The sequence below is a fragment of the Panthera pardus genome, unplaced genomic scaffold, assembly GCF_024362965.1.
Source record: "Panthera pardus isolate Hobbes unplaced genomic scaffold, ASM2436296v1 HiC_scaffold_2, whole genome shotgun sequence".
Taxonomy (NCBI): Eukaryota; Metazoa; Chordata; class Mammalia; order Carnivora; family Felidae; genus Panthera; species Panthera pardus.
The window spans coordinates 122336957-122359694 of NW_026526765.1; the positions used below are offsets into that span (position 1 = coordinate 122336957).

Consider the following 22738-nt stretch of genomic DNA (forward strand, 5'->3'; position numbering starts at 1 on the left):
TGGAATCTTTTGGGTTTTCCATATAGAGTATCATGTCATCTGCGAAGAGTGAAAGTTTGACCTCCTCCTGGCCGATTTGGATGCCTTTTTGTTTCTTTGTGTTGTCTGATTGCAGAGGCTAAGATTTCCAATACTATGTTGAAGAAAAAGACAGGTTCTTCACAAATGGTGTTAGGGAAGGGGCACCTGAGTGGCTCGGTTGGTTGAGCGTCCAACTTCGGCTCAGGTCAAGATCTCGCGGTTTGTGGGTTTGAATCCCGCATCAGGCTCTGTGCTGACAGCTCACAGCCTGGAGCCTGCTTTGGATTTTGTGTCTCCCTCTCCCTCTGCACCCCCCCCCCCCCCGCCACACTCTGTCTCTCTCTCCTTCAAAAATAAATAAACGTTAAAAAAATTTTTTTTAAATCATGTTTGGAAAACTGGGCAGTTATATGCAAAAGAATGAAATGGGACTACTTTCTCACACAATACATAAAAATAAATTTAAAGTTAATAAAAGACAAAAGACCTAAATGTGAGACATGAAATCATAAAAATCCTAGAAGAGAGAACAGGCAGTAGTTTCTGTGACATTGGCTATAGCAACATTTTTCTAGATATGTCTCTTGAGCCAACGGAAATGAAGGGAAAAATAAACTAATTGGGACTATCTCAAAATAAAAAGCATCTGTACAACAAAGGAAACAATCAAGACAACTAAAAGACAACCTACTGAATAGGAGAGGATATTTGCAAATTTCATATGCAATAAAGTGTTAGTATCAAAATATATAAAGAACGTTTACAATTGAACACTCAAAAAAACAAATAACCAAACTGAAAATGGGCACAAGACAAACAGATATTTCTCCAAAGATACACTGATGGCCAACAGACTCATGAAAAGGTGCTCAACATTACTGAAATGCAAATCAAAGCTACAAAGAGATATCACCTCACACCCGTCAGAATGGCTAACATCAACAACACAATAAACAGCAAGTGTTGGCAAGGATGTAGAGAAAAAGGACCCCTCATGCACTATTGGTGGGAAAGCAAACTGGTATAGCCACTGTGGCAAAGAGTATGTAGTTTCCTCAAAAAATTAAAAATAGAACTACCTCACGATTTGTACTACTGGATATTTATCCAAAGCATACAAAAACATTAATTCAAAAGGATATATGCACTCCTGTTTTTATTGTAGCATTATTTACACTAACCAAATTATGGAAGTGATCTAAGTGTCCATCAATAGATGAATGGACAAATAAATGGTACATATATACGATGGAATATTATTCAACCATAAAAAAGAATGAAATCTTGACATTTGCAACAACATAAATGGAGCTAGAGAATCCACTCATGTGAGGAATTTAAGAAACAAAACAAATGAACAAAGGGGAAAAAAAAGAGAGAGACAAACCAAGAAATAGACTCTTAACTGCAAAGAACAAACTGATGGTTACCAGAGGGGAAGAGGAGTGGGGAGAGCATGGGTGAAAAGGTGATGGGGATTAAAGAGTACACTCACCATGATACACACTAGTACACAACTGCTGAATTACTTTATTGTACACCCAAAACTAATCTAACGCTGTATGTTAAATATACTGGAATTAAAATAAAAATAAAAACTTAAAAAAATTTTTTAAAAATTACACAAACTAGAAATGAATTAAAGTAATTGAAAAAAGACTAAACTCAAAACTGGCAGAAGGAAGGAAATAATAAAGGTTAGAGCAGAATAAATGAGACAGAGAATAGAAAAAGAGAGAAAAGTCAAAGGGGGCACCTGGGTGGCTCAGTAGGTTGAATGTCTGACTTCAGTGCAGGTAATGATCTCACGGTTTGTGAGTATGAGCCCTGTGTTTGGCTCTGTGCTAACAGCTCAGAGCCTGGAGCCTGCTTCAGATTTTGTATCTCCCTCTCTCTCTGCCCCTCCCCTGCTTGTACTCAGTCTCTCTCTTTAATAAACATTAAAAAAAACAACAACAACAATCTAAAGGAACCCTGAAAACAATCTTGAAAAAGAAGAATAAAGCAGGAGGATTCACACTTCCTGATTTCAAAACATGTACAAACCTATAATAAATACAACATTTGGTATGGGAATAAAGACAGACACCTAGACAAAAGGAAGAAAGGAAAGAGTCCAGAAATAAACCCTTGCATATATGGCCAAATGACTTTTTGACAAGGATGTTAAGACCATTCAATTAGGAAAGGTCAGGTTTTTTTTAAACAAATGATGGTGGGAAAACTATACATCCACATGCAAAAGAATGAAGCTGGACCATTACCTGACAGCATACACAAAAATTAACTCAAAGGGGATCAAAAACCTACAACTATAAAACTCTTAAAAGAAAACATAGGACAAACCTTCATGACATGGGATTTGGCAATGATTTTTTGGATATAATACCAAAGGCATAGGCAGCAAGAGAAAAAATAAACAAATTGGATTTCATTAAACTAAAAACTTTTACATACAGGGGCATCTGGGTGGCTCAGTCATTTAAGTGTCTGACTCTTCATTTCAGCTCAGGTCAGGATCGCACAGTTCCTAGGATTGAGCCCTGCATCGGGCTCTGCACTGTCAGCAGAGTGTAATTGGGGTTCTCTCTCCCCCTCTCTGCCCCTTCCCCGCTGTCTCTCTCTCAAAATAAATAAATAAATAAACTTTAAAATAAATAAATAATAAAAACTTTTATATAAAAGGGAACTATTCAACAGAGTAAAAAGGCAACCAACAGAATAGGAGAAAATACTTGGGTATAATTTATAATGGGTTTAAGAGATTAATATCCAAAATGTATAAGGAAATTCTAAAACTCAAAAACAAAAAACAACCAACCTAATTCAAGAACAGGAAAAGGATCTGAATAGACATTTCAACAAAGAAGATACTCAAATGGCCAATAAGCACATGAAAAGATGATCTACATCACAATCATTAGGGAAATGCACATCAAAACCACAATGGGATACCACCTCACAACCATTAGGATGGCTGCTATTAAAAAAAACCCCAGAAAATAACAAGTGTTAGTGAGAATATGGAGAATTTGGAACCTCTGTACACTGTAGAAATATAAAACTGGTAAAACCGCTGTGGAAAACAGTAAGTGGTAATTCCTCAAAAAATTAAAAACAGAAATACCATATGATCAAGCAATACCACTCCTACGTATATACCCAAAAGAACTGAAAGCAGGGACTTGATCAGATACTTGTACAGGTATGTTCAAAGCAGTATTATACACAGTAACTAAAGCACGGAAGCAACCCAAGTGTCCACCATAGGATGAATGAATAAGCAAAATATGTTAATATACATAAAATTAAACATTATGCAACCTTAAAAAAGTAAGGAAATTCTGACACATGCTACAATTGGATAAATCTTGAGAAAAATATGCCAAGTGAAATAAGGCAGTCAAAAAAAGACAAATCCTGTAAGATTCCTCTTTTTTAAATTAATTAATTACAGTAAAACCTTGGATTTTGAGTAACTTGTTCTGCGAGTTGGTTCCACAAGAGAAGCAAACATTTCTAATCAATTTTAACTTGATAAACGAGCGATGTCTTGCAATATGAGTGGTACGTAATGCTGAACATCACATGATGAAACTGAGTCAATGGTTCTCCCTTTCTCGCTTGCTTGCTGCTGGATTGTGGGTGATCATCTCTCATGCTCAGATGCCTGGGCTCAGGCCACGGTATTTGGCAGAAAACAGTGATTTTTCAGAACACAAGAAAGTGCCCACAACTGGCACAAGTGTATTTTTTGTCACTTCAAAGCACCTATGGACAGTCCTTTGCTTTTCCATTCAAGAGGAAGTTTAGGAATGCTTTGCTTCATTCCAGGTCAGGCTGCCTGCAGATAGATATAGACCCTTTCCTGTGCTGTCTTATTGCCAGTTACATTAAATACAGCATACGACAAGAGTTTATTAATACTGTACTATAGTCAACAGCCATGGGAGCATATAAAATGGACCCCATGCAGCAACAGGTTGAAAAGAAAGGTGGTAAGAATAAAGAGGTGATTACAGTGGAAGTTAAGAAGGAAATCATCAAGAAGTACAAATGAGGTATGTGAGTGGCCGAGAATGCAAGATTTTATAAGTCTACATTTGCATCTCGTCTGGAGAGGAGGAGAAAAAGCAGAGGAATCCCTCACTTGAAATGAGATTAGGGAGCTGTATAAAATGTGGGAAACTGCAAAATTTTGTAGAAAAGTACCACCCATACAAGGCTGTAGCAGTGTGAGCGATGAATCTGTTTAATGACAATGCAAAGTCACATTTCCAGGAAATCCTCAAAATGAGGCAAAACCAAGTGTCATTGAGTAGGTTACTTGTTAAAGTTGCATGAAAAGAAAAAGATTCCACTGAGCAGATAGATAGCAGTGATTCCATTAGTGATAGTGAAAATCGTCCTACACAATAACCCTCCTCTCTCATCTCCCTCACACCAGCCACGAAATGTTTTCAAAGGGAAGTGCAGGTTAATTGGTTTATCTTTCTTTATATTTTGTATTTTATTTAATATTTTTATTATATTACAGTATTGCAATTATTTTTATGTGAATATTTTTCAGTTGTGGAACGAATCATCTGAGTTTCCCTTATTTCTTACAGGGAAATTTGCTTCGATATACAAGTGCTGTGGATTATAAGCATGATTCTGGAATGAATTATACTCACAAACCAAGGTTTTACTATAATTATGTTTATGATTACTCTTTCATTTTTTATTTTAGAGAGAAAGAAAGAGCAGGAGAGGGGCAGAGAGAGGGAGAGAGAATCTTAAGCAGGCTCCGTGCTCTATGCAGAGCCTGATGCAGGGTTAAATCTCACAACCCTGAGATCATGACGTGAGCCAAAATCAAGAGTCAGACACTTTAACCAATTGAGCCACCCAGGTGCCCTGTATGATTAGTCTTCAGCAAGATAATTAGAGTAGCCAAAATCATAGACAAAAAATAGAATGGTGATTGCTAGGGGCTAGGGAAAGCAGGGAATGGGAAATTGTTATTGAATGAGTACAGGATTTCACGTTTTTTTTTTAAACTTTTTTTTTTAACATTTATTTATTTTTGAGACAGACAGAGAGCATGAACAATGGAGGGTCAGAGAAAGAGGGAGACACAGAATCTGAAACAGACTCCAGGCTCCAAGCCGTCAGCACAGAGCCCAACGCAGGGCTCGAACCCACGGACTGCGAAATCATGACCTAAGCCGAAGTCGGACGCCCAACCAACCGAGCCACCCAGGCGCCCCAGGATTTCAGTCTTACAAGATGAAAAGAGTTATGAAGATGGACATTGGTGATAGTTACATAACATTATTAATGTATTTAATACCACTGAACTGTACACTTAACAAAAAGGCTACTATGGGGGAGGCAGCTGGCTGGCTCAGTTGTTAGAAATGCAATTCTTGATTTTGGGGTTGTGAGTTTGAGCCCCATGTTGGGTGTAGTGATTACTAAAAAATAAAATATTTATTTATTTATTTTTTATTTTATTTTATTTTATTTTATTTTATTTTTTTAAATATTTATTTATTTTAATAAATCTTTTAAAAATGGCTAAGATGGTAAATTTTATGTTATGTGTCTTTTTAATTTTTTTAACGTTTATTCATTTTTGAGAGACAGAAAGAGAGCACAAGCAGGGTAGGAGCAGAGAGAAGGAGACACAGAATCTGAAGCAGGCTCCAGGCTCTGAGCTGTCAGCTCAGAGCCCAATGCAGGGCTCGAACTCACTGAATGCAAGATCATGACCTGAGCTGAAGTCGGTCGCCCAACCAACTGAGCCACCCAGGCGCCCCTGTTATGTGTCTTTTAACACACACACACACACACAAAAGGGGGGGGGGGAGAAAATAAGTCTATCGGTGTGTTGGAAATGACAGAGCCAAGCCTGCCTTTTGTAGTGCTTCCTACATTGACAGATTTCCAATTAAAGTTAAACAAGTCTCCTCCAGCCATCCAAGATGCCAAAAGGAAAGAAGGTTACAGGGAGGAAGGTGGCTCTGGCCCCTGCTGCAATGAAGAAGCAGGAGGCCAAGAAGGTGGTCAATTCCATCTGAGAAAAGGTCCAAGAATTTTGGCATCAGACAGGATATCCAGCCCAAAAGGAACCTTACCTGCTTTGTCAAATGGCCCCACTACACCCACCTATAGTGGCAAAGGGCTATAAACTCTATAAACATTTAAAAGTGCCTCCCGAGGGCACCTGGATGGCTCATTTGGTTGAGCATCCAACTCTTGGTTTCGGCTCAGGTCATGATCTCAGAGTTTATGGGTTCAAGCCCGGCGTCAGGCTCCATACTGTCAGCATGAAGCCTGCTTGGGATTCTGCCCCTCTCTCTGCTTATCCCCTGCTCATGCACTCACACTCTCTAAAAATAAATAATAAATAAACTTTAAAAGTGCCTTCCGCACAAAAAATAAAAATAAAATAAAAGTGCCTCCCGCAATTAACCAGTTCACCCAGGCTCTATACCACCAAACAGCTACTCAACTGCTTAAGCTGGCCCATAAATACAGAACAGAGACAAAGCAAGAGAAGAAGGAGAGACTGTTGACCTGGTCTGAGAAGAAAGCTGCAGGGAAAGAGGATGTCCCCGCTAAGAGGCCACCTGTCCTTCAAGCTGGGGTTAATACTATCACCACCTCAATAGAAAATAAGAAGGTTCACTTGGTAGTAACTGCACATGATGTGGATCCCACTGAGCTGATTGATGTCCTGTGTCTTCAGATGGGGGTTCCCTACTGCTTTATCAAGGGGAAGGCCCAGATTGGGGTTTCTGGCCCATGGAAAGACCTGTACCACTGCTGACTTCACACAGCTTAACTTGGAAGACAAAGAAGCTCTGCCTAAGCTGGTGGAAGCTATCAGGACCAATTACAATGACAGATATGATGAGATCCACTATCACTGGGGAAGCAACGTACGGGGTCCAAAGTCAGTGGTTTGCATTGCCAAGTTGGAAAAAGGAAAGGCTAAATAACTGTCCACCAAACTGGGCTAAGTGTATGCTGTTGAATTTTCTGTACATAAAAGTAATAAAAAGTTCTCTTCTGGGGTACCTGGGTGGCTCAGTCGGTTAAGCATCCTACTTCAGCTCAGATCCTGATCTCACAGTTCCTGAGTTTGAGCCCCACATCGGGCTGTTGGCTGTTGGCGTTGAGCCCGCTTCAGATCCTCTGTCTGCCTCGCTCTCTGCCCCTCACCCACTCACACTCTATCTCTCTCTCAAAAATAAATAAACATTAAAAAAAGTTATCTTCCAAAACAAACAAAACAAAAACAAAGGTTAAACAAAACATTGTTTTTCAATAATGTTGTTTCAAGTGAGTGCAATTTAAAATTACCATGCAAGCCTCCATTAAGGCAGTGTGCATCTCATCTGTTTTGTGCTCTTGATCTGCACCAGCGTCAAGTAGAAATCGAACCATATCCAGATGGCCTTAAAGAAAAGAACACAAATTTTAAAATTGTATTTCTAAGGAACTGAGTATTAATTTAATACGTAAGAATTAAAATGAGGAATCATTTTCTTTCAGGTATCTATACAAAAGTTTATAAGAGAATTAATTTTTCATTCAATAAAGCAATGACACTTTTACAAAGCCAATCCAAACTAATAAGCAGGCTCTCGTCAAGGTATCTAGGTTTTAAAGATTGAATTAGTTCAAAGCACATAATTCAAGTTAAATAAAGCAATAATACTATTATATATTCTATTATAAACTACTTATCAAACTATCAAATCAAAACACTGAAATCAAATCAAATGCCAGGTAAAGTATGTTTGCATCATATTTTTCATAAAAACAGCATTAACATAATGACCATAAACTCACTGTGGAAATGAACAGGCATAGAATAATCCTTTCAAAATAATTTCAACCCTCTGGATACATTTAATATATAAAAAGCCTTAATAGTCAGCAAGAAAAAGACAAACACTCCAGTAGAAAAATGGATGAAGGACATGAAATGGTTATTAAAAAAGAAAAGCAAATGATTACTAAACTGAAAAAAAAAAAATTAAACCTTCCTATTAAACAAATGCAAATTAAAATGAGACACCATTTTCTATTATCAAAATGGCAAATATTAAAAAGAATGATAATACCCAGTGTTGGTGAGGGTGTAGGGTGGGATAAAGGGCACTCTCAAACACTGCTGGTGGGAGTGTAAATTGGTTCAACCTTTCTAGAAGGCAATTTGGCAATATGTATCAAAAGCCTTAAAAATGTCCATACCCTTTGACCCAGCAATTCCACTTCCAGGAATTTATCCTAAGGAAATAATCAGAGATTAGGCAAAGATGTCTACACAAGGATGTTATTACAGTGTTTTTAATAATAGTGAAAAACTGGGAACAATTCAAGTGTCCAACAATAGGCATTATGGTGCATCCATCTGAAGTATTTGCAAAGACTACGAGTTCCCTACCCAATACCCACTCTTTCAGTCTTCCTTAATAGTAGAACTCTGATTTTATCTGAGTGGCAAAATGCCTGACTAAAAGACTACATTTCCCAGCTTCCCTTGTTATGTGTAGCCAGTGTGATGTAAGTGGTAGCTATAAGGCAGAACTTCTATGAAGATTCCTTAAAGGTAGCTTACTAAATTGAAGGACACTCCCCATTTTGCCCTTACCCTTTCATCCTTCCTAGAATATGGATTGCTGGGGCTCTAGCTACCATTTTGGAGTGTAGGTAACTTTGAGGATAGAAACCACATACTAGAAAGGTAGAGCAGAAAAAAGAGAATTCTGAGATCTTGATAGCAGTGGAACTGCTGCTAAAATAGCTCTAGACAGCCCACCCTTGGACTTGATTTATGTAAAAAAGAAAAAGCCTCTCTTTTGTTCAAATAATTCTTAATTTAGGTTTCATGACATGTGCAGCCTAACCCACTCCTGAAATAGTGAAGTACTATGTGACCACCAAAAGCTGTGTTAGAAAAATATTTCTTGAGATGGGAAATGTTCATGACATATTGCTAAATAAAATAAGCACACTACAAAACAGTTAAGTTTGGTTGAATAGTTTAAAAATTATACATATGTTTATATATATATGCTTTAAAAACACACTGGAAGTAAATATACTAAAATACTGTTTACATGCCTTCATCTTTAGGGGGTAACATTACATGTCACTGTAAAATTTCCTTTCCTTACCCTATTCTGTGTTTTTCAAGTTTTCTATATCAACTGTGATTATTATTTTTACTGTTATCTGAGTGTGCTTTATTTTTGAAGTAATAGTTGGAAAAATCATATAAAACAAAAGTTATTAAATAACAGAAACCTTCAAGTTTTATGCTACAAGTTTCGTTGACTTCATAGCTACCTGAATAAATAGAAATTAAAATAATAAACACACTGTTAAATTATACTTTATGAGATACAGACTAAAATAGACTTTCTATATAATCTCTTAGAAGCTAGATAATTTGACAGCACAAGGAAAACCTAAGTAATACAAAATTAATTCAAATATTTAATCCTTGGGGCGCTTATGTGGCTCAGACAGTTGAGTGTCCAACTCTTGATTTCGTCTTAGGTCATGATCTCATGGTTTGTGACATCGAGCCGTACATTGGGCTCTGCGCTGACAGTGTGGAGCCTGCTTGGGATTCTCTCTCTCTCTCTCTCTCTCTCTCTCTCTGCTCTTCCCCCAGCTTGTGCACAAGCACATGCACGTGCTCTCTGTTCTCTGTCTCTTGCTCAAAATATATACACATTAAAAAAAAAACCCTCAAAATTCAAATATTTAAATATTCAAAGTTGATATGAAAAAAATATATAAATATTCATATATAGAGAGAGTACCTTTGTAGCATGCAAGGGTAAGAGCACTTTCTTTGAATTCATTAGAATGAGTGTTGATGCCTGCCCCATGATCCAGAAGAACTCTTGCAACTTCCACATGACCTGCACTGGCTGCTTCCATCAAGGGGGTATGTCCATTTTCATTATGATCTTCTATATTTGCACCTTCATTAAGTAGCACTTTCACAATGTCAACAAATCCTCCAGCACAGGCATAAGTTAGTGCAGTATTTCCTAACAGAAGCCAAAAAGAAATATAGAATTATGATAAAATGGAGACAATTATAATTATGCCATGCTCGAGCTCTACCTCTTCAATTCCTTTACATAAACCACTAAAACTATCATCTCAAGTTTTTTTGTTCTATTGGTTAGAAGTAGCAATCTTAATTTTCTTACTAATTAAAAGATTTATTATAAACAGGTCAATTTACTTCTCTTCCTGCTAAAGATATGTGTCAGATGGAAAATGTACCTAAAACAATGAATTGTCTTATGAATAAAATGTATAAAGGAAAGGTAAAAGAAAATTAAGACATGAATATACATAGAAAGAAAATGTTAAATATTCCTAAATTGTACTGTAATGAAAAAAAGAATCATTTTGAATGATACATAGAATATTTTAGATAAAAATATGCTAAAAGGGGATTTTTTTTAAATGACACTTAATCTCACTGGACAAGCTAATGAAGTAGGAAGATATAAACCCCCCTCAGCATAACTCCTTCAAAAGAAAAATTTCTTTACAAGGTCATTATCCCTTGGTTTGCCACTTCTTTCTTTCCTGATTTTATTTTGAGGATTTTTATTTATTAGAGGGGGTAAGAGAAGTGGTTTAACTATCCAACAGTATGAGACTAAAGAAGACTGTTTTAAAGATTCAGCAAGAAGAGTAACATTAAAGAATCCAATGTGTTCAGAATTCAACTGTTCAACCATGTTACACATTAAGCATATTACTATTATTACAACTAAGACAAAGTGGTCAGCAAAATGGTCTACAAATCCTTCTGGGAAGTCTTGCTTATTTTATTATTTTTTTTGAAGTTTGTTTGTTTATTTAGAGAGCGCATGCACGCAAAAGCGAACATGACCAGAGGAGGAGCAGACAGAGAGGGAGAGAGAGAATCCCAAGCAGGCTCCATACTGTCAGCACAGAGCCGGGGATGGGGCTCAAGCTCATGAACCATGAGATTATGACCTGAGCCGAAACCAAGAGTCAGAAGCTTGACTCACCGAGCCACCCAGGCATGTCGCCTAATTTATTTTTAAAATGAGCAAGACTTCCTAGGGGCTTCCTCCTCACTGTTAGTGCAGGGCCTGCTTGGGATTCTCTCTCTCCCTCTCTCTCTGCCCTTCCCCTCTTGCATGTACCCTCACGCTCATTCAAAATAAATAAATTCACTTTAAAAAATCATTTAAAAAAAATAAGGCTACATTTAATATTCACTTAATGGTATGAAACACTGATATGCTTTCATTATGCAAATTTTTAAAAATTATGTTGTTGCCTCACTAAATCCAAGGAATCCTACTACTAAAACTGTACTTATAACTCAAGACACATGACCAAGGCTCCTCCAGTCTGTGTGTCTGGGAAAGACAAATAACTAAAAGAACAGCCCTTACTGTAATAACTTTCATTCTGCCACAAGAATATCTTAATAGTAAATGCATTCGGTATGTCTGACATGGAAATTATTTACCACAGGGTAAATAATCTCAGGTTAATTTATAATCTAAAGACAAGAGAGTTGGATTTAAATGAGATAAAGAATTATAAGATATACAGTTCCTAATTTTGCCTCTTTATATGTTACATATCATTATGGCAAAAAAGAAAGTGTCCCCAACAGAAAAACTGTCACTCTTAGGCAAACACAATCTCAGTCTTTTGATATCAAATTAATTTATATTTTACTCAGAGATCCTGAACAATGGCTAAGATTTTTCTGTAGGTTCACTACTGTTGTGCAGATGTAAAAATCAAATTTTTATCTCTCAGGTTACAATTAAATATATCAATTTCCTTTCCTCAAATTTACACATCACTTTCTACTTACCTGTTGCTGACTGGGAGTTGACATCTGCATCATGAAGAAGTAATAATTTCACGATATCTAAGTAACCTCCACTGGATGCTGCCATTAGGGGAGTTATATCTCCTTTATTCCCTCGATCTTCAACATTAGCATGCATAGCAAGCAATACCTTTAAAACACATACACACAGAGGGAATGTCAATTCTTACTATTAATAGTACTTCTAGAGAATATACTGAATCTGGAAAGATATTCTTTTAGAGTGGGGGTAAAGAAAAATAAAAAATAACCACCTTTTGGGAAAATATGCCAGTGCTCACCACTTAAAACACTAAGTTAGATGTTATTTTTTACAATTCCATTACATATTGATCTTTAGGTAATGTAGGTAATCACATTAGCCAACCCATGATAAAATGTTAACTGCTCTTTTCAAAGAGTTTGTGTTATGCTTGGGGTTATCTAGCAAGAGAACAGCAAAACTATACTCCCCAAACAGAAACTATCTGGTAAACACATGGGTATTTCCCAATACTGCTAAAACAGACAGAAAAAAACTATAAGAATTGAGGTAATCTGGATGAAATGAAAATAAATCACTACTTTACATTATAGCTGTGTATTATTTCTAAGGATGAGTTTTAAAATATTACTATTATTTCTATGTGCTTCTTATTCATTAGGAACAGTTCTGAGTAGAAAAATTTTTGAGCAGAAAAATGGACCATGCCCAATTGCGTGTGTAGGCAACAAAATTAATTATGTACGAGTTTCTATTTTACCCACTGCCTGAAAGGAAAGAACTTGCCCTGTAACTATAATTTCTTTTATTAGTGATAACAAAAATCAAAATCCTTCCACAATTTCAATCACTCAAGATAATTTCTGCTTACTTGTGCTAATTCATAATACCCTGCTGAACAAGCCAAACACAGCAGACTTTCTCCTTCTTCTGTATGTTCATTTACACTTCTGCCTTCATCTAGCAATTTACGAACAGCATTCACATCCCCATCTGAACAAGCTTCTGCCAGACTACGACTGAAAACAAAACCATCAACAATTAGCCAACACAGAAAGACTCAGAACCCTCTCAAAATAAATTACATTAAATACAAAGAGTCATACATAGAAAAATGTTGATACGGTAAGGAAAAAAAATTGCATGAACATTTTGTGTGCTGAGCATCTTGTTTGCAATACTAATTATTCATGTAGGCCAACCAAGCCAGAAAGGCAATAAGTGAATATGAAAACAGCTGTCATTTTTATTTTGTGAAATGTTCTAACATACTGTCATATTAAATTTTAAATAAAGTACATGTACAAGTTTTTAAACTCTACCAATGCAATAATCCGCAAAGACATTTGGGATATAATTCCATGGTTTAAAATTTTGTTTGGTAACAGAAGGTTCAGTCTAAGTAAAAATTTTACTACAGAATGTTTAACAAAATCAGGGAGCCTGGCTGGCTCAGTCAGTAGAGCATGCAACTCTTAATCTCAGGATTGTGAGTTCAAGCCCCATGTTGGGTGTAGAGGTTACTTAAAACAACAACAACAAAAAAACCCCAAAACTTTAAAAAAAAAAAAAAAAAAAAGAGGCGTGCCTGGGTGGCTCGGTTGGTTAAGCGTCCAACTTTGGCTCAGGTCATGGTCTCATGGTTTGTGGGTTTGAGCCCCGCATTAAGCTCTGTGCTGACAGCTCAGAGCCTGGAGCCTGCTTCCGATTCTGTGTTCCCCTCTCTCTCTCTGCCCCTCTCCTGCTCACACTGTCTGTCTGTCTGTGTGTCTGTCTTTCTCTCTCTCAAAAATGAATAACCATTAAAAAAAAATTGATAAATCTCAAACTTTAATATGCACATGAATCACCATTTTTCTTGTTAAAATACAGATTCTGATTCAGTAGCTCTGAGGTGAGGTCTGGAATTCTGCATTTCTAATGAGATCTAAGGCACTGCTTGCTGCTACTGCTACTTATGAATCATATTTGAGTAGCAAGCACTTGGATTAGAGCAACCTATTTCATTTATTATTACTTAAGCAGTCAGTTTAGAGTGTACTAGGATAATCAGAGTAAGTAACTGCCTTAGAAATAGAAATCAGATCTTTATTCACTTTGGATTTCTCACTTGTGGTATTTTCATTCCACAAGAATGGTCAATGAATATGAGTAGAATGCAAGAATAAAAATATAACATCTATTTTTATATCCACACACATATATATATAACACCATATATATACACTTAAAATATTAATAGCCATTCTAATAGCCACTTAGCTAAAGTTTATAAATCCCTCCAAAAGATATACTTGACCAAAATTTGTTACTTCCCCAAAGTCCACTCCAGAAAATGTCTAATATCCAGAAGAATTCATTATACACATACGTGTCTACTTGTCCTGCATTGTGGCTGTTTTCTGCTCTCATTCGGGTCAGTGCAGCAGCAGCTTCATCTAGTGCACAACTTACTGAGGATGTCAGTCTCCGGAGTACCTCAGGGTCTGCAAAAGCTTTACCATCAGCAGTTGACAATTTGCCAATTCCTTCAGCATGCGTCAATGAATCAGGCAGCACAGGGGAAGAAAAAACATAAAGTGCAAGTTGTAATTACATTTCTAAACACTACTATGTAGGGCAAAACCGGCAGAGTCTCCATAGATAAGGCTGACATTCAGAACATAAGGTTGATATCAATTTTGTCACTAATGTCAAAAGGCCATCACATAACCACCTGTTTTAGTCTTTCCATCTTTGCAATGCACATCATACTAATTTGTTCCCTACCTAATTCCAAATGTAACTTAACGTGAGGCTCATTGAGGAAAATGAAAGTTCTTTCAAAATATATAGTCATACTGTAAGATCTCTAGTATAAGATCATATTTATCTATACTCTTTTCAGTAGTAATAAAGGGAATATTCTGTACTATTATAACAAACAACCCAACAGTTTTTCCTTTTGGTGGAATAGCCACCTAGAACCATCTTCTAGGATAACAGTATAAATTGAAATAAGTTCATTCTTATATTTATTATGTTCTTGTGATTTGCAGACATTGGGAAGACAAAAAGGGATAAGGCATAGTTCCCATCCTTATGGAGCTCACAGTCTAGTGGGGCTATTAGGTGTCTAACTTGCCAATAAATCTTTTTGTCTAGATTCAGTGAGGAATCAGATATTGCTGTAATAGAAAATTTTGATGATAATATCATTGCCTGATCACTGCTGAAAATGAGAGAAAAATAGTTAATGAAGTTTTGGAGAACAACAACAAGGAAAGAAAGAAGGGAAAATTTTCCCAATAAGATATAAAATGTATTAGGATGCCATGAAAATTATAACAGCATGAGGGGCATCTGGGAGGCTCAGTCGGTTGAGCGTCCGACTTCAGCTAAGGTCATGATCTTGTGGTTTGTGAGCTCGAGTCCCACATCAGGCTCTGTGGTAACAGCTCAGAGCCCGGAGCCTGTTTCAGATTCTGTGTCTCCTCCTGTCTCTGCCCCTCCCATACTCATGCTCTGTCTCTCAATAATGAATAAACGTTAAAAAAATTTCAAAAAAGAAAGAAAATTATAACAGTATGTTATCTGCACAGAAACAGATAATTATATCAAGGATATACAAGAGATGAGGTGTCTACGTGGCTCAGTCGGTTGAGCGTTTGACTCTTGATTTCAGCTCAGGTCATGATCTCAGTTTGTGAGTTTGGGCCCCACGTTGGGTTCTGTGCTGACAGTGTGGAAGCCTGCTTGGGATTCTCTCTCATTCCCTCTCTCTCTGCTCCTTCTCCACATGCATGCATGTGCATGCTCTCTCTCTCTCAAAATAAATAAACTTAAAAAAGAAAAAAGCCCTAGATCATTTGTAAATTGACATTTCAAATTAAAGGAGATGGGAGGGCTTATTTCAAAAACACTGTTCAGAAAGTGATTATCATTTGAAAATTAAGACGGATCTCTAATTCACCCCATTCCCAAAAATAAATACCAAGTAGACTGAAGATCTAAATGTATAAAATAAAGACTGAAAGGCACTACTATACTATGTGGTATTTTCTAATGCTGATGTAGAGGAGGCTTTTCTATGCATGAGACCAAATCCCCAAAACCATGAAATAAAAGATTAATACATGTGATATTAAACATTTTTAATTTCAGTAAAAATTTCTATATAATTAAGCACACCATAAAGTTAAGGCAAAATAAAAACTGGAAAAATTAGCATCCAATAAACTTATATTATCATTTATAAAGAGCTACCAAGCAACTTGCCGATATTAAATGAACATAAACTTTGAAATTGACAATAAAAATGACTGAAGTGTAAGGCCCTCTAAAACTTAATAGGAATGTATACTGGTACAAGTTGGCAGGGTGGGAGCAAATTTGACAAGTTATCAAAATTCAAAAAAAATTTTAATGTTTATTTATTCATCTTGAGAGAGAGAAAGAGAAAGCATAAGCAGGGGAGGGGCACAGAGGAGAGACAGAATCCCAAGCAGGCTGTACACCATCAGAGCAGGGACTGATGTGGTGCTCAAACTCACAAACTGTGATATCAAGTGTCAAGAGTCAGACATTTAACCAACTATGCCACCAAAGCGCCCCTTTCTTTTTATATATATATATAATTTTTTAAATGCAAAACTTTAAGTGTAAACATTCTTTGACACAGTGATACCACTTTCTAATAATTTGTCCTATAAAGATACTTGCACAAGTAAGAAAAATTATAAATGAATATCAACTACATCATTATTTGTAATATGGGAAAAGAGGAAATAACCTAAATATCCCTCAATAAGGAACTGTAAAATAAATCATGATACATCTAGCAAGAGAATATTATCTTACCCTTTAAAAGAAGGAGAAAGTGGGGCACCTGGGTAGCTTAGTCGGTTAAGCATCTGACTCTTGATTTGGGCTCAGGTCATGATCTCCCAATTCATGAGATCGAGCCCTGCGATGGGCTCTGCACTGACACCCTGCTTAGGATTCTCTCTCTCTCCCTCTCCCTCTCATTCTCCCTCTCTCCCACTCTTTCCCAAAATGATTAAAAACAAAACAAAACAAGGAGAAAGAGACATACCATGTTATACAAGGATGCCCACAATAAATTAAGTGAAAAAAAGGGAGTTACAATACATTTTGTGTAACGTGACGCTTACTTCATTGTTTTAAAAATTATGTGTGTTTAAATATATACATGCATTTATAAAGCTACACAGGAAAAAGCCTGGAAGTATATGTAAACCTTAACAATAGGAAGGTTTTATTATCTACTTAATACATTTCATATTGCTTTACCTACCTTTGATCGTATTATATTTATAATTTAGAAGAACATAATTTTTAAAAATTATTCTTGTGGGGCACCTGACTGGCTGAGTCAGTACAGCATGTGACTGGGTATCAGCGTTGTGAGTTTGAGCCCCAAACTGCATGCGGAGATTACTCAAAAATAAAATCTTTAAAAAAATTAAAAACAGAGGTGCCTGGATGGCTCAGTCGGTTAAGCATCCAAGTCTTGATTTCGGCTCAGGTTATGATCTCACGGTTCCTGAGTTTGAGCCCCGTGTTAGGCTCTGCTCTGACAGTGTGGAACCTGTTTGGGATTCTCTATCTCCTTCTCTTTCCCTCCCTCTGCACCTCCCCTGCTCATGCTCTTTCCCTCTCAAAAAATTAAAAATAACAACAAAAATAAATAAATAAATAAAATTCTTGAAATAGCTTTAAGATTCTTCATTTTCTCTAAGAATATCAAAGAATCTTAAAGAAAAAACATTTTCCATTTCATTTTTTCAGTTAAAATAGTGTCAAAAATCCTATTTTCCTTAATAAGCCTAGTAATGCCTAGTATATTCTCACAATTAGAAACACAGAATCTAGGAGCACCTGGCTGGCTTAGTTGGTGGAGCATGTGACTCTTCATCTTAGGGTCATGAGTTTGAGCCCTACATTGGGTGAAGAGACTACTTAAAAGCAAAAACAAAAAACCACAGAGTCTAAAAATTCCTGAAAACAATGTCCAAAAAGCAAATGAAAATGCTCTAGGACAAAAAGAAAATATTCATTAAACAGTTGACTTGCACAGTTCTTAGAAAGAAGCACATCATTTTAAAATACATTTGACAACTTCTTTGGACCACCAAAGACATATCTAACTGTGTATGGAGTTTAAATTGTCAAAATATGCAAAATTTTTAAATTCAATAGTTTTTAACACCTCCTGAAAGGCAGATAATCATTACTTTCAAGGTTTATGTTCTTTCTATCAATATATGTATGAAAAACAGGCAATTCTAAGGTATCTCGCTGCTTTTTCTAGACTTCTATGAATTAAGAGAAAACAGGGAAAGAAAAGTGCTTAATGTACCAGAAAACAGCCCTGAATAAGAATCATGAGGTGCCAGAAAAAAGGAGAAATTAGTTTAAAGCCCTTAGTTAGGAATTAAGGAATAGTACGCTCAACATGAGTGAAGTGTCAGCCTAAATCAGAGAGTAAAGATATGCTACCACCAGAAAACAAAGCCTAAACCTTTTCTAAGAAAAGGAAAACAGAGAAGACTTTTCTCCAAGTTTCTCTCTGCTCTAAGCAAAAGAATGTAAGATTTCAAAGCAAAGCAAACAAACAAACAAACAAAAAAATTAGAGTGTAGTCATGGCACTCCCATTTCAGGAATCTTATACAGTATATCCCTAAATCACAAGTAGGAGATTTACAGGAAATCCAGACTAGAAGGGAAGGACATTCAATGTCATTATCAATGTGATGTGATCTTTATACCTTTTTTTTTTTTATTACTAGTTCTGCCCTAATTTAAACAGTCTTATTTTGTTCAATTTAATTTTAAGTTTCTATCAGTTCCAAAAAGATACAGTAGGTAGACTAAAAGTCAATGGGCTACAAATTGTACCTGTGCTTTTCCATAACAGGACAGAATTAAAGGAATAACAAGATGATATCAAGTAAGCTCATTTTTAACATAACATCTGTCTTTCCAAGAATAATAGAAAAATGCTCAATTTGGGGTACCTGGGTGGCTCAGGTAGTGATCTCACAGTCATGAGATTGAGCCCAGCATCATACTCCACACTGAGCATGTAGTCTGCTCCGGATTCTCTCTCTCTTCTTCTCCCTTGGCTCAACCCCCACTCTCTCCCACTCCCTCTCTCAAAATAAATAAGTTTGAGACAGAGAGACAGAGCGTGTGCAGGAGACAGGCAGAGAGAGAGGGAGACACAGAATCTGAAGCAGGTTCCAGGCTCTGAGCTGTCAGCACAGAGCCCGATGCGGGGCTCAAACCCACGAACCGTGGGATCATGACCTGAGCTGAAGTCAGACACTTAACTGAGCCACCGAGGTGCCCCTCAGAATAAATGAATAAACTTTACCAAAAAATGTTCAATTTATTTTAGCTCTTGTCCTTGTCATTATTTGATCAAATTGATGCTGTATTGTTCAGTCAATATGAAATGTGCTAAAAAGCTGCTGTGATTTTTCTGAATCTTTAATATTATGCTTATTAGAGTACTCAGTAACTGAATCAAATTTCTATACTTTAAAACTTTTTTATTTTGAATTTTCTGAAGTTTAATAGCTTTAACATGGTTTAAAGTATATATGGCACTCTAACAAGTTTTTAGGCACTATTTTTTAATTTATTTTTTAGGCACTATTTTAAAAAATAACCTATACATTCCTCTAGATTAAATTCTTACATGTATTTAACATACACATATATTTATGCTAAATAAGTAACTAAAAGGAGTGTCATACAAAGTGAACATATCTCAAAAGCAATATAAAAAAAAACAACATAAAAGATTTTAAAAAGTTAACTTCCTTCTTAAAACAATTTTAGCTGATAAAAAGCCTTTCTTTATAGTGGAATGGAGACTTGGTACAGCAAATAATAAACAGGGTGTTCAATATAAACAACAGTAATAAAATAATAAATAAAATAAAATAATACAATAAAAAATAGCAACTTAGGAGGCACCTGGGTGGCTCAGTTAGGTGTCAAACTCTCGATTTCAGCTCAGGTCATGATCTCACAGTTTGTATGATTCAGTCCTGCATCAGGCTCTGCACTCGCAGCTCTACCTCTCTCCCTGCCCCTCTCCTGCTCACATGCATGCATACCCTCTCTCTTTCTTTCTCTCAAAATAAATAAGCATCTTTTTTTAAAAAATAGCCACTCATAGGGGCACCTGGCTGAGTCAGTTGGTTAAGCATCTGACTTTGGCTTAGGTCATGATCTCACGGTATGGTCTGTGAGTTCAAGCCCTGCACTGGGCTCTCTGCTGTCAGTGCAGAACAGAGCCCGCTTCAGATCCTGTCTCCCTCTCTCTCTGCCCCTCCTGCACACATGCGCATGTGCAAGAGCGTTCTCTCTCTCAAAAATAAATAAACATTAAAAAACTAGCAACTTACAATAATTAAGTTATCCCTAGACTAAAATGAGTAAGAAATCACAGGCAGAATACCCTTAAATCAGTTCAGATCAAAGATTCATAACTTACAGAACCAAATTTATCTCACACATTTATAATGTAATTGGAAATAGATAAGTTTTCATTGATAAGTATCTGATTATCTAAGACCTTTAAAAATAGTGTTGAGCCCAGAAATCATTCTCTAAAAACTTTCAACCAAGAATTTTTTAAATATAAAACGTGAACAATAAAAAACATAACACATACTAAGAGTTCAAATCTCATATAATGTTATATAATTTTGGGGCAATCTTGCACAGCTCTGTACAGAGATCTAGACTTTTAAAGAGATGAAAATAACAAAACAAGAAATAAATTACCTGCTGCTTCCAGCAATGCTTCTAATCGTGCCTGTGTCTCTGGATCCACTGTGCGTAAGTCTGCTCCTTCTGCAGTACTTGATAAGAATATCTCTGATGTTGTTTTAAGTACTGGGTTATCCAGATCTTCTTGGTCCAAAATAAACGATTCAACCTGTTTATGAGTTAAAAATGCAGTATCTATGAAACTAATCTCCATATTGTCAGAATAACTATAATTTAAAGTAATATGATTTCTGATTTAGAATTTAAGTATAAGCAGATAAATTACCGTAGAAACATGAGGCTGTGGGAAGGGTCTTTGAGGGAGCGTCCTGCCTATCTGCTTATCTTCAGACATAACTATAGTCTAATTCAGATACACCAGATTCAAGTTTCCTGAAGAGCATTTCATCTTCTGTGCCTAGCACAGAGCTTGGTTTCTTTTTGTTTAAAAAAAATTTTTTTTAATGTTTATTTATTTTTGAGAGAAAGAGAGAGACAGCAAGTGAGCAGGGGAGGGGCAAATAGAGAGGGAGACACAGAATCCGAAGCAGGCTCTAGGCTCCGAGCTGCCAGCACAGAGCCCGACGCGGGGCTCAAACCCATAGACCACAAGATCATGACCTGAGCCGAAGTGAGGCACTTAAACCGACTGAGCCACCCAGGCACCCCCGTTTTTTGTTTTTAAATGAAACAAGTACATGAACGTAGCCCCTGGGAAGATGAAAATTGGACTAGATAGTAAAAAAGACTAGATAGCATGGATAGGTCATTAAGGCACATTTTTTCCTCTCTTCTAATCAATTTATTAATTTCTGATTCTTAAAAGAAAATAGTATTTAAAACACTGCCAAATATCTAGAGCCCTACAGACAAGAAAGTTAAATGAGGTTAGGAAACATACCTGTTTGTTCACTGCTGTATCCTCTGGCCTAAGAATACATCATATAAAGTAGGTATTGAATACATAATCGTTGAAATGAATGAATGGTATAAGCAAAAGCAACTGATGAAAATAAACATGTAACCTTCTAATTTCAAAACAAGTTAATTCTAAATTAATTTTCTCAACAAGTAACATATGTACAATCTTTCTGGGAAGCAATTTGGAAATGTGTACCAAAATGCTTTAAAAGGCTCATGCCCTTTGATTCAGTAATTCCATTTTCAGGAATCTATCCTTTAATAAGTATCTGAAAACCACAGGGCACCTGGCAGACTCAGTTGGAAGAGCATGTGGCTCTTGATCTGGGGATCGTGAATTAGAGCCCCACACTGGGTGTAGAGATTACTTAAATAAGTAAAACTTAAAAAAAATGGTTTTTTAAGTATCTGAAAGCCAGACAAAAATATGCAGGGGTAGTCACTGCACATTAATTCAAATTCCAAAAATGAGAGGAAAAAAAACTACAACGGGGAATTTGGTAAATATATTTTGTACATTCACAGCATAGACTACCATGCAGTCATTAAAAACAATGTTTTTAAAGCATAATTTAGTTACATGAGAAAACATTTATAAAGTTAAATGAAAATCACAAAATTCAAAACAGTACGATCTTTGCTAAAAATATACATATATGATTGTAAACATGAACATGACTACTCATGTATATAACGAATATATACTTATATACCTAGATACATCTGCAATATGTAAATATGTATAACCAGGGAGGTTAACATATTTGTAGACAGATAGAAAAATAGGAACAGAAAGGTTAAGTACTTCTCCACGGTCACATAGCTAATAAATGACAAAGACAAGGACAGGTTTCAAACCCAAGCCACATAGCTACACAATCTGTGCTCTTAACTACTAGACAAGGCCACCAGACAGGACCACAGTACTTGGACTACATTATTTGGCATATGTGGCTGTTGTCATTAGTTTCATAATGGACACCAAAAAACATCCTAAGAAAGAGTGTAAAGTGAAAACAATTTGGTTACATTTTATTACCCAGTGAAGTACTAAAATTTTACAAAATAAATTTCAGATCTAATAACATGGAGCCACATTACTATCCTGTA

The 22738-nt window shown here is 36.2% G+C and overlaps 1 protein-coding gene and 1 pseudogene across 4 annotated transcripts in view; one reads left to right on the forward strand and one right to left on the reverse strand.

The window, feature by feature from the left end:
• Positions 1-22738, reverse strand: part of ANKHD1 (ankyrin repeat and KH domain containing 1) — a 131451-nt gene that overhangs the window by 82449 nt on the left and 26264 nt on the right. For all 4 annotated transcript variants that reach the window (XM_019424381.2, XM_019424382.2, XM_019424380.2 and 1 more), the window contains exons 2-7: positions 20723-20876; positions 14290-14446; positions 12790-12937; positions 11918-12065; positions 9852-10085; positions 7375-7469 (exon numbers count right to left, since the gene is read on the reverse strand). In XM_019424381.2, coding sequence (XP_019279926.2) covers positions 7375-7469; positions 9852-10085; positions 11918-12065; positions 12790-12937; positions 14290-14446; positions 20723-20876 — 936 coding nt within the window. The remainder of the gene's footprint in view (positions 1-7374; positions 7470-9851; positions 10086-11917; positions 12066-12789; positions 12938-14289; positions 14447-20722; positions 20877-22738) is intronic.
• LOC109252170 (60S ribosomal protein L7a-like) lies at positions 5985-7031 on the forward strand (annotated as a pseudogene).